Genomic DNA, 13,113 nt, shown 5'->3' on the forward strand with positions numbered 1-13,113 from the left:
AAGCGTGTTCACTTCTCTGTTGTTCAACGCTGCGCGTTCGGAGCACGCTCTGGTCCCATTCTGTTCATTTCTCTCTCCACATTCGGCTGCTTTTCATGCCGACTTTTTCAGTTCTTGTCTCTTGTTCTGCTTGACTTTTGTGGCCCCCGTGTAACCCCGGGCTCATACCGATATTATAGGATTGGCCAGAAAAATGCTCGCTTATCCACTACAGACCTGCCAAGGTCAAGGATTTAAAAAACTATTGCTCGAATGCTCAAAAATAGTAAATTTTGGTAAGTAAAACTATAAATTACGTGCTTATACTCAATATGGACACTTTAATAAGATCATTCGCAGCCTTTGTTCTGTAAGGAGGCTCTCTGTAGGTGCAGTCATCTGTTCACTAATGTTTTCGTCTGCGATGCAGATCATTTTAGGTGTGAAATTTGTTCATGAACTAGTCAAGGTAACATACGTCTGAAGATGTGGCTGCCGCTGTGGAAGGAATCAGTGGAGTGGGTGGTTGCGCTGCCGCTGTGCGTCAGAATAATCGAGCGGTTCCCCAAAAAATGCAGCTTTGGTCGGCGTCCGTGTTTCTATGTTTTTAATATATTCTGCCCTAAGCTGGACGAAAATTAAAAAAAAAGTAGAACCTTGTTTTAAAAACGTGCTTACCATCGACATCGTCGTGAATGCGGATACGATCCAGCCGTGATAAGAGACGTTAGCGAAGGCAGCCGTACATTGACACGCACCGCGTTTGCAGACGAAAAAGTTTGTGAATTCTCCTGGCAGATGGAGCAGACGTCTCCGTAATTTTCGCTGCACAGACATACAGACAGATGGACAGACAGACGGACAGACGGACGGACGGACAGACAGACAGACAGACAGACAGACAGACAGGCAGGAAGACAAGAGTCGCATGTAGACATATAGTTTTAACTTCTGTGTTTTATTGTCGATCCGTCGTGAACGCGAAAAAGAACCACGCTGACAGACTGTGTACAGTACAGGTTTGGACGAACGGTTATTCATATATGGGGTGTATAACCACATGCAGAACTTCTTTCTGGTTTTCATGAACAAAGACTGTCGAAAGACAGATGCATGGAGGATGAACGGTGAAACAGATCGAGAGGGAAAACAACTTTTTTTTTTTCAACAATTTCCGCTCCACAACAATTCCCACTAAATGGCAACAGAAATTCGATAACAGTTTTACGTGACAAGAGTGGGAACACACACTGGTGATTTATGAGGCTTACGGGCACTCTACAAGGGAAAGAAAAAATCCAACAAAGTTTGCACGGGTGAAACTTTCAGCTGCCTATCGTGGCGGACGCCACTATTTCATTTTGTTTATAGTGGCCCTGTGCTTTTTTTTTATCAAATGCAATGCCCAGACGCTTATACGGGGCTCTCTAAAAAGTTTGAAGTTTTCTTCAGAATGCTCGCCTGGTTGCGCTGAAGGACCTTGCAGAAGGCGAGAGATATTTTATTAGGTATGTTGCCTCTAACCACCGAATTATTGGAGGCAGTGCCCGTGTATTTACATAGATTGCCTTGTAAATCATTAAAACTTTGTTCTAAACATATTATTATCAAAGCACCAATGACAACTCGTGCTTGAGAAAGCAAACGTGGAGATCTTGGGATCGGTTTACTCGCGCCACAACCTCCTGGATTTATTTTTTCCCTTGCGAGCTTCGTCTTTCATCGCACGATTTTAATCGAAGAACGCATCGTAAAGAAGCTATAAAAATAAACACACTCCTTGAATGATTTATGTGACAGTGCAGAAGGAAAGAACGCGCGATGCATTACAGAAAGGCACATCAGCGACGTTTCGGTTGAACACAAAGCACAATGAACTGCCAAGAAGCGGTATTGCCGTAATATCGTCTGTGACGCTGCATTTTGAATTACAGACATGTGATAGATGGAGCGTGGAGTCCACGTGCTCGACGTTTTTTACGTCACATCCTTGCTTGCACGTTGCCTATAACAGACGGTCTGTCATCTGCGGCGATCGTCTGCATGGTTGCAAAGAAGTCGAACAAAATAAATATGGTTTAAGGGTGCTTTCTAAAGCGTCTGTACAACACAGGCAGCCTTGTCGTCTGCTATGCGTCTGCTGCAACCACTGGGGTCACAGCGGGCAGTTTGACAGGTAAGCTGCCTGTTCTGGAGGCTTCCCAATGTATCACGTGACAGCCAGACGGGCAGGCCTTGGCTAGCTAAAGCTTCGCCTTGGGAGATGGAACAACCGTCGCAGACATCGTCTTAAAATTTTATTCATAAGAAGATAAAAGAAGATAAGCCCCACGTCATTCCAGTTACCACCATACTTTTCCAGAAAGCTGTCGAGATGGCAGCCGAAGTTTTGATATCTTTGTTTGGGCAACGAACTTTTCGTCTCGTTACAAAATAATAAGGACCAACAAGTTCCAAGGTCACTGTCCTGTCGCAACATATGGTGAAGCCGGTGACATGTTTCTCCAATCATTATTTCCAAGCTTGAGGAAAGAAAAGTAAAATAACGGTATGGCTAGACAGTTTCTATAAATAAATTGCATATCCTATGGATCAGTAGCCAGTAGCGTTTTTCAGAAACAACTATTAATAAACTCCACCCTGTTATACGTTCTGCAGGCGTCGAAACCGCGAAGCGAATTAAAAAAAAAAACGATGTCTGAGAAAAAAGTCCATCAGATTTGATATGACAGCCTACTTCGATTGCTGAGATCAACTTGAGGGTGCAGCTTCGTTTTATATCTTCCAGTCATACTTGACACTCGCGTGCTTGAGCTACGTTCACGAATGCTCAGGCCAATTTCTACACACCTTGAACACAAAAGTGCAGGCGTATAATTTATTTTGTTTTCATTGTATTTCGATTTATTGTAGTGAAAGAAGAAATTTTTTCACACGTGATCCGAAGAATGCACGTACGAAGAGCTTTTAACATAGCTTAAAGGTGCAAGCGTTCTACTGGTTTAAAACCAAATATTAAGGGAATAATTCGCGCTGTACTCTACTACTTCGTCGCTAATATGTACTCTAGAAACAAAGGGAGTGCTTGTTACTCCTCCAGAGGGAGTAACTACTTGTCCCGCGTTTAACGCTCTCTTGGGAGCTTTTTCACTCCCGAAGGAGTACATTCACTGCGCTTATGCCTCAAGCCGAGTGAATATGCTCCACCAGGTGAGTGCGAGAACTCCCTAGAAGGGAGTCAAACGCGACATAAGCAGTTACTCTCGCAAACGGAGCCGCTAGAACTCCTTTTCGTAGAGTGTTTCGCTGCCACTGGTACGTGCGCTTGTCGATTCATTAGCATCACTCCTAACTGAAACCGGCCGAACCGTTGTTCGCTGTAATCGTGTCCTTATGATGTCGAGCATATGGAGAAGTACGAAAAATAACAAAGAACTTGCCTTAGGCAGCAAGCGAGGAAAATATAAGCCGCTGTTTTTACGTGGGTGCGGCACAGCAGTGACAAACAGTGAAGACATTCGAGAGGTGAAGAAAAATCTTGCTATCAACAGGCAAATAAAGCGTTTCAGCAGCACCAGCACTGTCCATGTGCGTTGTCCATATCATTTCTTTACAGTACAATAGTGGCACAGTCGTCACTCACCGGTCACACGTACGAGCACTCACCGACAAACACACACACGCGTTATCATCACAAGCATCCGACAAACCCAGCACGTAATATAATCTTCCTTTCGCCGCAACAGAGACCAGGGAAGGTTGGTTGAACAGGCCGACTATAACGGTGATAAACAACGTACGTCAACGTTCTTGCCTTTTCACAATGCACTCAGAAAAGTATAACGAAGGAAAAGAAGTGTCTCTCGCCCCTCGTGCTTATTTTTTTTATTTATTTATTTAGTGCATGACGGAGACAACCCTGTTCACTTTTGCGTCACAAGTCTCCGAGTTTCATAAGCTCACTTAGACGCTCGTAATATGTCGAATGCTGCCGCTGCGCCAACGCGCCGTTACGAACCAGTCGTTTGAACATAATCTCAGCACTTTCGATATGGAAGTTCCCTGGCTTCTGGCCTGTGTGATCACCACAGGCTACAGAACGATAACTGTGAACCGTTTCTTCGTCGGTTTTTCTCAAACATGAACCGCGAGGCCTAGCATAGCCACACGCAGCCAATTGCGAGCTGTGTCCGTTTTCATATCGCTAGTTAGAGTGTGGTTTGAAGATAGTTTCGCTTATGTTGAAGGGTCGTTTGGAAGCTGTTGGCTTTTGTGAACAGCATAAGCAAGGAAGGACCATTTCTTTCTCGTGTGCAAGACTGCGTTTCTTGCCGTCTCTATTCAAGCGTGCACCGCGATGCTTAGCACAGCTGGTGTTTCTCCTTCGCTAGGTGACGTCATGTTTCTTTCTGCTCTGCTGGGAACACAGCGCACCGTCATACAAACGGGAGATATGCATGTTCCGCAGGCTCCGAACACCGCGGTGCAGGGCCTCGTATGACGTATTGCAAGCATCCGTAGAAGTCGGTGTACCAGAGAAGTGGGCTGTGAGAGCATTCATCATGCAGAATTTTCAGGGCACCACTGAGTGTAACCTGTCACGTGACCACAGCGAGCTTGATACCTGGCAGCACAACTTTAAAACGAGCTTGCTTCGCCGTTTTAAAGTTCATTCGCAATGACGAAGAGGCGCTGTCACGATTCTTAAAGTGTGCAGAATTTTGTCTAGATATCGCCTTTCTCGTGCGCAGTGACACAGTGACAACATGGCGACTTTCGTTTCTTGTCTTAAGGCGTTTATCGTTAACAGACCACAGGCCATGAGTCGGCAGGGCCTACGAGACTTGTGGATGCTGTGGTCGCCAATTGCTCGAGAGATCCTTTACCATCTTCCGTGTGCATTCTTTTAACATTAAGAATGCCATCGTCCTGAGACGTCGTTATGGGTCTCGGCGCGAGCCATGACAAAATTAATGACGCGTAAGTCAGTGCAGTAAGCACACACATTTCCAAACCGGGTGCGGCGGGTTTGGCGAATCTCTCGAGATCCTTCAGAAACAATACATTTCTTGCCTGCATCAAGACTTACTGTGGTCACGCGGAAAGCATGCTGCGTCAGTATCTTGAAAACAGATCATATTTCTGACCTTGAGCGGTGTATTGACGGGTGTGAGGACATAATCGGTGCTCGGCGGAGCACCGATTATGGCACCTCTTTAGGGCGAAGCCTTTTTTTTCCCTTTCCTTGTTTTGTTGGATGGTGTGTGTATGTCTGTCTGCTGGCGTACTTGTGGCCAGCAAATCGGATCTCATCGAAGTAAATGAGCCAGTCGGTTGTTCAAGTCAAATAGCTACATGCCTCCGTAATCATGTTGTCATTGTTCTCTAGTGTGTTTCTTTCTCGGTATTAGAGCTGTAATGTTATTGACGATTTCCTGGTGAACCTCGGTGAAATAAATTTCGAAAGTTGCTGCGTACGCGGTGACGCACTGATGAAAACTGGAAGGAATTGCAGTGGTCCTCTGACAAACAATTTTTCGGGTCTTGAGCACTACGGAAACTAAAAGAGAGCATTCTTATTCGGAACTGTAATGAATAAAAATCTGATACAGTGAGGGTTCGACGCCGTGTAATTTCATGACATCAAGGTTATGATCGAGCCCAAACAGCACTTTTGATTTCCGCTTGCCTCTGAAGCTTGCCGCTGTGTCAATAAAAGGAGAAGCCAGATTAGGTATGGAAAAACTATCATGGATTCAAGAAGGGCGGGAAACGCCCATTGATGGTCTGCGCATGCGTATGTCTTATCATTTACTGCACTCTAAAGGAATTTTGCGCACGACGGGGCTTATCTTGTCCCCAAAGAATAATCATCTTGTGTGCTTTTCCTTTCTTTATAGCTACGCGCCCCGCTCTTTCAGGTCACGAACGGCATGTGAGTTTTTGCGTGACGCAGCGTTCCTGACAAGAAAGCAGGAGCCCAGTGTTTTAAAGAAAGGAAACGCAAGCAACATAGATGGCAATTTTTGTTGAGTGGCACGATAACTCCCCGCCCCCCCCCCCCCAAAAGGAAAAGTGTTTAAACTTTTTTTAGAGTGTAGAAAGTTTCTACTGCTGTTTCGTATCCGTGTGACTTGAAGTGCTTTCATAACACAGCGGCGAGCTACACAATATCATGACATAACTCCATGCACGACAAGGATATAGATATACATATATATTAAAAAGAAACGTTCTGTAGCCACAAAACCCTGCTTTCTCCACCACCACCACTGAAAGTAATGATGGTGCGTGCACGCTCTACAGGTGTACACAGATGACCTAGACGCCGGCGACGTGACATCACAGGGTCAAAGCGTCGACACAGCGGGCACAAGGAGAACCACTGGCCGGTCATTGTAGCACCATGTTCGTCACGCAAAGCACTAGCGGACGAACCAAACAGGCGATGGAGCGGCGCTGACAGAAGATTCGGCCTTCTTCCGGTGACGTCAGAGGTAACTATCGGCACGCGCTCAGTCCCTTGCGAGCCTGTTGTGAACGCTCTCAAGGTGAAGGACCAGGAGGTGACTGTTGCTTGTTTGAGCCGATGGCGTGGCGCAGCTCTCGACGGTGACCGAGAGCCGACTGACAAACACGCGAGGCGTTGACTCTTTTTGAATGTGTATGTCGGGGACTTGTCGATGTGGAAGAGGCGCGCAGTACTGCTGGCCAGCTGTCCAACAATCATGGGACATTAAGATGGACGCCGGTGGTCTGGCCAGACGGCCAGCCAGGTAGAGACCATGTCGACGTGGGGGCGGACGAAACTTCGCGCACTTTGGCTCGTGACGTAGCAGGGTGTCAGTGCGCACGAGCAGTTTGTCCATGCTTGTTGAGGAGCACAGCATAGTCGGTCCAACGGTGCGCCCGGTAGTCAGGCGAGGAAATCTTGCGCGCACACATACACACACGCGCGCGCGCGCACACGCACGCGGACAATCTTAGTGTTCACTCGCGGCGCGCGAAGAGAATGGCATCACGTGACAAGCTTCGGTACTCGTGCGCAGTCCAGTCCTTGCTTTTCGGCGTCGCATAGCTGCACCAGGCGCCTGGACACTTGGAATTGCGGAGCGGGGGAGGATGACGGGCAGGTGTTTCGCTCGTGCTGCGTAACGTACCAGCGGCGCCCAGAAGTGACGGCCGCGCAGGCACCGCCTCTGCGCATGCGCAGTTCGTTTTTCCTCAAGTTCGCATTTTACGAGACGGCGGCGCGCGATGGAAATGAACAGGGTGGATGTAAGAGAGAGCACCTTGGCCTTTCATCGTGTGGACGGAATGGTCTGTCCCGTCAGTGGCTGGGGTTGTCCTCGCGGTTGGAACCGTTCATGGTTGACGTCGAGGAGCCGTTGCCGACCCCACCGGAGGCCGAGCCGTTCTCGTCCGCCGCGCGTCCGTTGGTTCCGTTGTGGCTGTGGTGGTGCCTGAGCGGCGGCGGTGGCGCCACCTGCGCCATCGACTGCAGGTGCTGGAGGTGCGGCGGCGGTTGTAGGTGCGGCGGGTGGTCGGGACCGTGGTGCTCGCCCGCGGTGCCGTTTCCGTGTCCCGCCTGCAGGGGGTGCAGGTGCGGAGGGGGCGGCGCTCCGTTGTGAGGCGAGGCTCCTCCGCCGCTCATCATCATGTCTCGCAGGTTGGCAACCTCGGCCGCTAGCCGCTGCATCTCGGATCGCAGCTGGAAGTTCTCCGTCTGCAGGTCTAACCGAGAGTGTGCCGACCTGCACGAGGGAGGGCGTGAGGAACGTTTTAGCGCTATGTTGCACAGCGAGACACGATCGTCGGATCAGACAGTCAGTGAATGAGCTATTAGCCGTATGCCCTCCGCCGCGCTTCTGGACTAGTGCTGCGCAGTTCTGGATTAGCAATTAGGGACGACGAAGGACCTGATGCCGCCCTACTCTGCGTCACTGACTAGTCTCACCGTACTCTTTCCTTTTCAGAACATTACTTGTGTCTTATTTCCACTTCATCCTATTGTTGTGCATGTCCTTATCCTATCGCACTACGTAAGCCACTGCACTCCCCTACTGCGTTTAAATACACGATGCGGTCTGCTGGTAAAGGGAACAGGTGATTGTGGAGTACGTGCTTGTCCTTTCTTTCTGGCAAGTGTATTCTTCCTTGCAGCGGAAGATTTGTGGCTGCTGGCGATGGCATTTTTTCACTTGCCTATGCATACATAGCCCCCGCAGTCCTCCACGACCTCACACACACCTTGAGGAGGACTATTCAAAAACCCCTCTTCCGAGAAGTTTGGGTGAGCTGTCAGGCAGTGTGTTGTGAAGGTGTAGACCTGGTACCTTACACGGTAGAGCTCGATCAGGCTTTTCAGATCGCCGTACGCCTTCAACTGAAACTCTTGGCACATCGGGCAGCTATATATACCGAAGTAGAGGTATATCTGCGCATTTAAAATAATCTTCAGCGGACACTTGCATCTAGAGCGCCAGAAATGTCAGAGCCGCATGACGGGGCCTTCCCTTTAAGAGTGGACCGCTTGCACGTGCGAATCGATTTCCCGCGCTACTCTCCAGCTCGCTCTCTTTCGGTCGAGGTCCCGTCAGCGGTGGCGCACGCAGTCGCTCGCTCACGATCGCGTACCTGTGGTGGTGGTGGTGGTGGTGGTGGTGCGCCGAGGACGAGCCGTTGCGGCTCTTGCGCGACGAGGCCTCGTCCCGGCGCGGCGACGGGGCGTCCGTGCTGGACGCCCCGCTGTCCCCGTCCGACGAGGCGGTGTCCTCTCGGCCGTGGAACGACGACGACGAGGAGCGGAGCTCGGGGGACGACGAGCCGCCCCCGCTGCCGTTGCTGCCGGCGTTCCCGTTCCCGGACACCATGGCGGCGGCGGTGATGACGACGGCGGCGGCGCTACCCGGCGGGGCCACGCCCCCTTCCGTGCCGCTGATGTGCCACTTGTGCCTGAGCTTGTGCGGTAGGCAGAAGTGGTGCGCCGGGGGACTGTCTTCCGCCGAGGACCACGAACCTACGCAGACAGGCGCCAGCCCAAAAAAAAAAAAGTTGCAGAGGGCACGGACAGTTGGCGAGGAAAGTCGACACGTGCGCGCGCGCTGGAGTGTCCGATAAATTGTCGCCGTAAGGACTTCGAGCACGGACTTTAGCACGCCGGGAAAGGCGAAAAAGAACAAGGGTAAATGGATGGTGACGCCGGCTCGGAATTACCGCGCCAGCTCCCAGTGACGTCACGTGTTTTGCGAATGACTGTTCGGCGCTACGTACTAGTTGTCTGTCAATTAAGAAGAAATCCATTACATTCCGCAGCGTCATTTGTGCGGTTGCGGGTGAAGAGTGCACGATTTAGGAAAGCGCTCCGCTATCTTTGGCGTCATACAGGCGTCATCAACTCTGCCGTTTGGGCGCTGAATTCGAAAAGAGAGAAATTGGCTTTCTGTCAACCCTCTTGGCCAAATCGGTGCGGATTGATTTTTCACACACTGTACGTAATGTGCCTGACGAAACGAACTTAGCCTACCTTTTAATTCACGCTCACTAGGGTCGGCCAGCGCTATCGCTATTTCAAGGATCGAGTCAAATTAGAATTCCAGTTCGTTTTACTTGCGGAAGGTGGTATCGACGACTGCCTGGACTAAACGCTTTGTTGGGCAGCTGTATTCTCAATCACTTTCGCGAGATGTGGTAAACTGCGAACGGGACTCGCCGGCGGCATACAGACGACAGCGTTCCAAGCTCGCTATATATGGTTTGCATAGTGCCACGAACGCCGTCGGCTTCACAACACATCGGCGCTCCCAGTGTCTAGTCAGGCAGAACCTCGCGAAAGTGATTGATATATATATACCCCGAAGCTGAGCGGCCGAGAATGTCGTCCCGGTAATGAAACATATAAGACGGGAGAGTCCGCCGGGCGGGCCCCGTGGAACGAGTTATCGAGATCCACGCTCACCCGACGACAGGGGCGACGACTCCTGGTCCGTCGCTGCCGTCCTGTGGTCTTCCAGGGCCGGCGTGGGCGCGGCGCACAGGAGCGCCGGCTGGTGCTGGCCGTTGAGCTGCTGGCTCAGCTGCTGGTGGTGGTGCAGGTGGCTCTGACTCTGGCTCAGGAGGTGACTCTGGTGCGGCGGCAGTTGCTGCTGCTGCTGCTGCTGCTGCTGCTGCTGCGCTTGCGCTTGCTGCTGCTGTTGTGCTTGCTGTTGCGCTTGCTGTGCCAGAGACGCTGCCCCGTAGGGTGAGGGCGAGGTCGCGAGGGGCTGGGAAGCTGACGCGGAAGCTGGCGACGGCGGCGGCACCAGGGCCGGAAGTAGCGCGGATAGCAGCTTGTTCCGTCGGCCGCGCAGGTCGGTGAGGCCCGGTGCGGCCGGTACTGCGACCGGGACCGCTATGTCGGCGGGGTGTTGCTGGGCCTGTTGCTCGACGACGAGCGAGCCGCGAATGCCGAATTTATCCCTGAGGGGAGAGACGTAAATTTGGGGAGAATTTTGAGCGCTGAAAAAGAGAGCGGGGAGAGGGAAAAGAAGGGGGGAGAACGTTGTAAAGGCAGCACGCAGGGGACGCAACGTCGGCGAAAGAAGAAAACGAAACTTTGAAAATGCAAAGGACTCGACGCACACGCGATGATAGATAAGAGTTAGCAGGAGCTGGACTCGACTTTCGCGGCGCAAGCCGTCGGATGAGGCCGCTGGGGCGGAATTACGCCGGGCTTCAGTTAATGCTACGTTGATGCGTACACCATAAACTACCATACTAGCCTGATACAATAATAAACAAAAGCGACAATATCCTTATGACCTTAGTGCCTTCCAAATGCCGGAGCTCCAGAGTTAGCAAAAGTTAAGCAGAGCAAATTACGTTGCAACGTAATTCCTACAAGTACAGTTTGCTTGTAGTCCACTCCTCCGTACATTCGATGGTTAAATCTCGTAAGATGCTAAGCGACACGCGCAGCGTCAGTGCGGGCATTTCGTTATATCCGATATTTCGCTCCGCCTCGTTTCGCTGTGGCGGGGTTACAGACACGCTCTGTTTCCTGCGCCTTGCGTTTCCTACATCTTCCTCGTTACGCGCGCGCACAATTCGCGAAACGTCAGAAGGCACTGCACGTGTGACGAGACCTATTGGCGGGTGCCGTTGCAGCGCTGCTGCTGTGCCTCTCGCGGCTATCTTCTGCAAGTTATGTGCTCCCTTTCAAAGGTTTTCGTGCGACAAATGTACCACAAAGAAATTAGTACGGTACCCGATGACAGGTATGGTCACGGAAGCAGTGGCTTCGAAAATTGCGACAAATAACCTATATACACGACTCCAATGACATACATGCGTTTCACGCGTCGTGATCCTTTGGTGCCACGACTCTTACAAAATAAGGACGTTTAGTTTTACCTATCATTTTTTTTATGCACCAGTGTTCGTTTACATCGGGCATTCATTGCGCCCCATTTCGCTATAAGGAGATTAGAGCTACAGTAGCCCTTCGTTGTGGCGGAGTCGCCGGGACAGGAAATTGACTCTCTTGTAAGCGGCATCTCTTTTGTTAAATTGGAGGGGCTATAGAATAGTTGCAGTAACGTGAGAAAACGAAAAACTTTATGAAGCCTTGTTTCGAATAAAACGATTCGTTTTAACGAAGGGTTACTGTAGGGTTGCTGCGTTTTCAGTAAACGCCGCCACTCCCGTCCCTCCTAGCTTATCGTTTTTTTTCCCGTTAAGTTCCCGATCGAGGAAGGAAGTCAACGTACCTAAGCGCTGCGAGTTCGGCTCGTAGGACGGCGTTCTCCTTGGCGAGCTCGAGGACGCGCGTTTCCAGGACCATGTCGTTGAGGCGCCGCTTCTCCCGCGACCGCTTGGCGGCCTCGTTGTTGCGTCGCCGCCGGTCCCAGTAGGTGTCGTCCTTCTTGTTGTCCGGTATGAACTCTCGCTGCTTGCGCGTCGGGAACAGCGGCTCGCGGGAGCGCAGGTCCACGGCTGCGGCCGCCGACGCGGCAACCGCCGCCATCGAGCAGAGCCACTCGCCCGGACGGGGCTGCTTGGCGATGGGCTCTCCTTCAGTGACCATCATGGCAGAGGCCCATCGGCTGCCGGACAGAGAAGAACGGGCGTGCGACACTTCAGTTTGAGCGGATCGAACCCCGTGTGTTAAGCGAAAGTGACCCGGCAAATTCGTTGAACCGCGAATTTCGGTAAATCGAGGAGTTCGTTATATCGAGTAATTTCGTCCTACAGAAAAAAAACGTCTGCAAACTGCCGGCGCCGTACGGTTGACGTAGCGCTAGAAGTTCGTCTAATTTCGCTGAATCGAAAACCTTTTGCAATGGCTGTTTCGTTTATATGGGAACACCTTTAATTCGGGAACTTTGCTAAGCTGTAAGCTTTGTTCAGCAGCAAGTACCCTGAGAGTTTACACGTGGACAACAAAAGTTCTGACTTCTAGATTAATTCGAGAACTTTGCTGAGCTGTGAACTTTCTTCAACAGCCAGTACCCCGAGAGTTCACTAGTGTCAGAACGGAAGATCTGACTACTAGATCTTTTTGACAGCTAACAATATTACGGAATTGCATAGTCTGCGGGTCCACGAACAGTTGGGCTGTTCACAGAGTGCTGGAATAGATTTTCGACATAGGGTAGACATTTGCGTCACTGTTGACAAAGGTCAGAGAAAACTTGGTCAAGCGGATGACTTCGCTCTTGAAGTAGCGCTGGATGCGAGCCAACGGCGCACGACACTCGAGTAAGCTTTTTCGGCGGATTCGGTGTGTACACGAATCGTATAACGACAGGAATCGCAGGATATCTACACACCGACCGTAATTGACCAATTGTACCAATTGAGCTGTTGTTGCTTGCCAAATGAACTTCATGTTCATGGCAAGCAACATGTTCATGTTCATGGTTGACATAAGTCAACCATGAACAGGAGGTCCCAATTCAGTTTTAACCATGTCTATGTAACCATGTCAGTTTTAACGTCTGTATACTTCTATCTGTATAACATTTTTATGTAAATATAAAAATTGATTGATTGATTGATTGATTGATTGATTGATTGATTGATTGATATACGAGAAACTTTAACCCCAGGTAAAATATAACGCCTTGAAATCGAGAGGAGCATTGGATACGTCAG

General features: G+C 50.5%; 2 protein-coding genes across 17 annotated transcripts in view; one reads left to right on the forward strand and one right to left on the reverse strand.

Annotated features, from left to right (window-relative positions):
* LOC139049833 (uncharacterized) overlaps positions 1 to 13,113 on the forward strand; it is a 349,117-nt gene that overhangs the window by 94,378 nt on the left and 241,626 nt on the right. For 7 of the 15 annotated variants that reach the window (XR_011508582.1, XR_011508581.1, XR_011508583.1 and 4 more), the window contains one exon: positions 6,286 to 6,406. The exons of 5 other annotated variants lie outside the window; for them this stretch is intronic. The gene's annotated coding sequence lies outside the window, so the exon portion shown is untranslated. Of the gene's footprint in view, positions 1 to 6,285; positions 6,477 to 13,113 lie in introns of those variants that run through there. 3 more of the 15 variants (XR_011508596.1, XR_011508591.1, XR_011508597.1) reach the window with 1 other exon arrangement.
* The window catches only part of LOC135917982 (transcription factor atf-2-like), a 52,640-nt gene continuing 40,443 nt past the window's right edge, over positions 917 to 13,113 (reverse strand). Inside the window, exons 2-5 of one of the 2 annotated variants that reach the window (XM_065451640.1) lie at positions 11,727 to 12,062; positions 9,938 to 10,437; positions 8,617 to 8,998; positions 917 to 7,733 (exon numbers count right to left, since the gene is read on the reverse strand). In XM_065451640.1, coding sequence (XP_065307712.1) covers positions 7,310 to 7,733; positions 8,617 to 8,998; positions 9,938 to 10,437; positions 11,727 to 12,046 — 1,626 coding nt within the window. In that variant the 5' untranslated portion in view covers positions 12,047 to 12,062 and the 3' untranslated portion in view covers positions 917 to 7,309. Of the gene's footprint in view, positions 7,734 to 8,616; positions 8,999 to 9,937; positions 10,477 to 11,726; positions 12,063 to 13,113 lie in introns of both variants that reach the window. The other variant, XM_065451639.1, reaches the window with a different exon arrangement.

Source organism: Dermacentor albipictus, chromosome 9 (assembly GCF_038994185.2).
Source record: "Dermacentor albipictus isolate Rhodes 1998 colony chromosome 9, USDA_Dalb.pri_finalv2, whole genome shotgun sequence".
NCBI classification, from domain to species: domain Eukaryota; kingdom Metazoa; phylum Arthropoda; class Arachnida; order Ixodida; family Ixodidae; genus Dermacentor; species Dermacentor albipictus.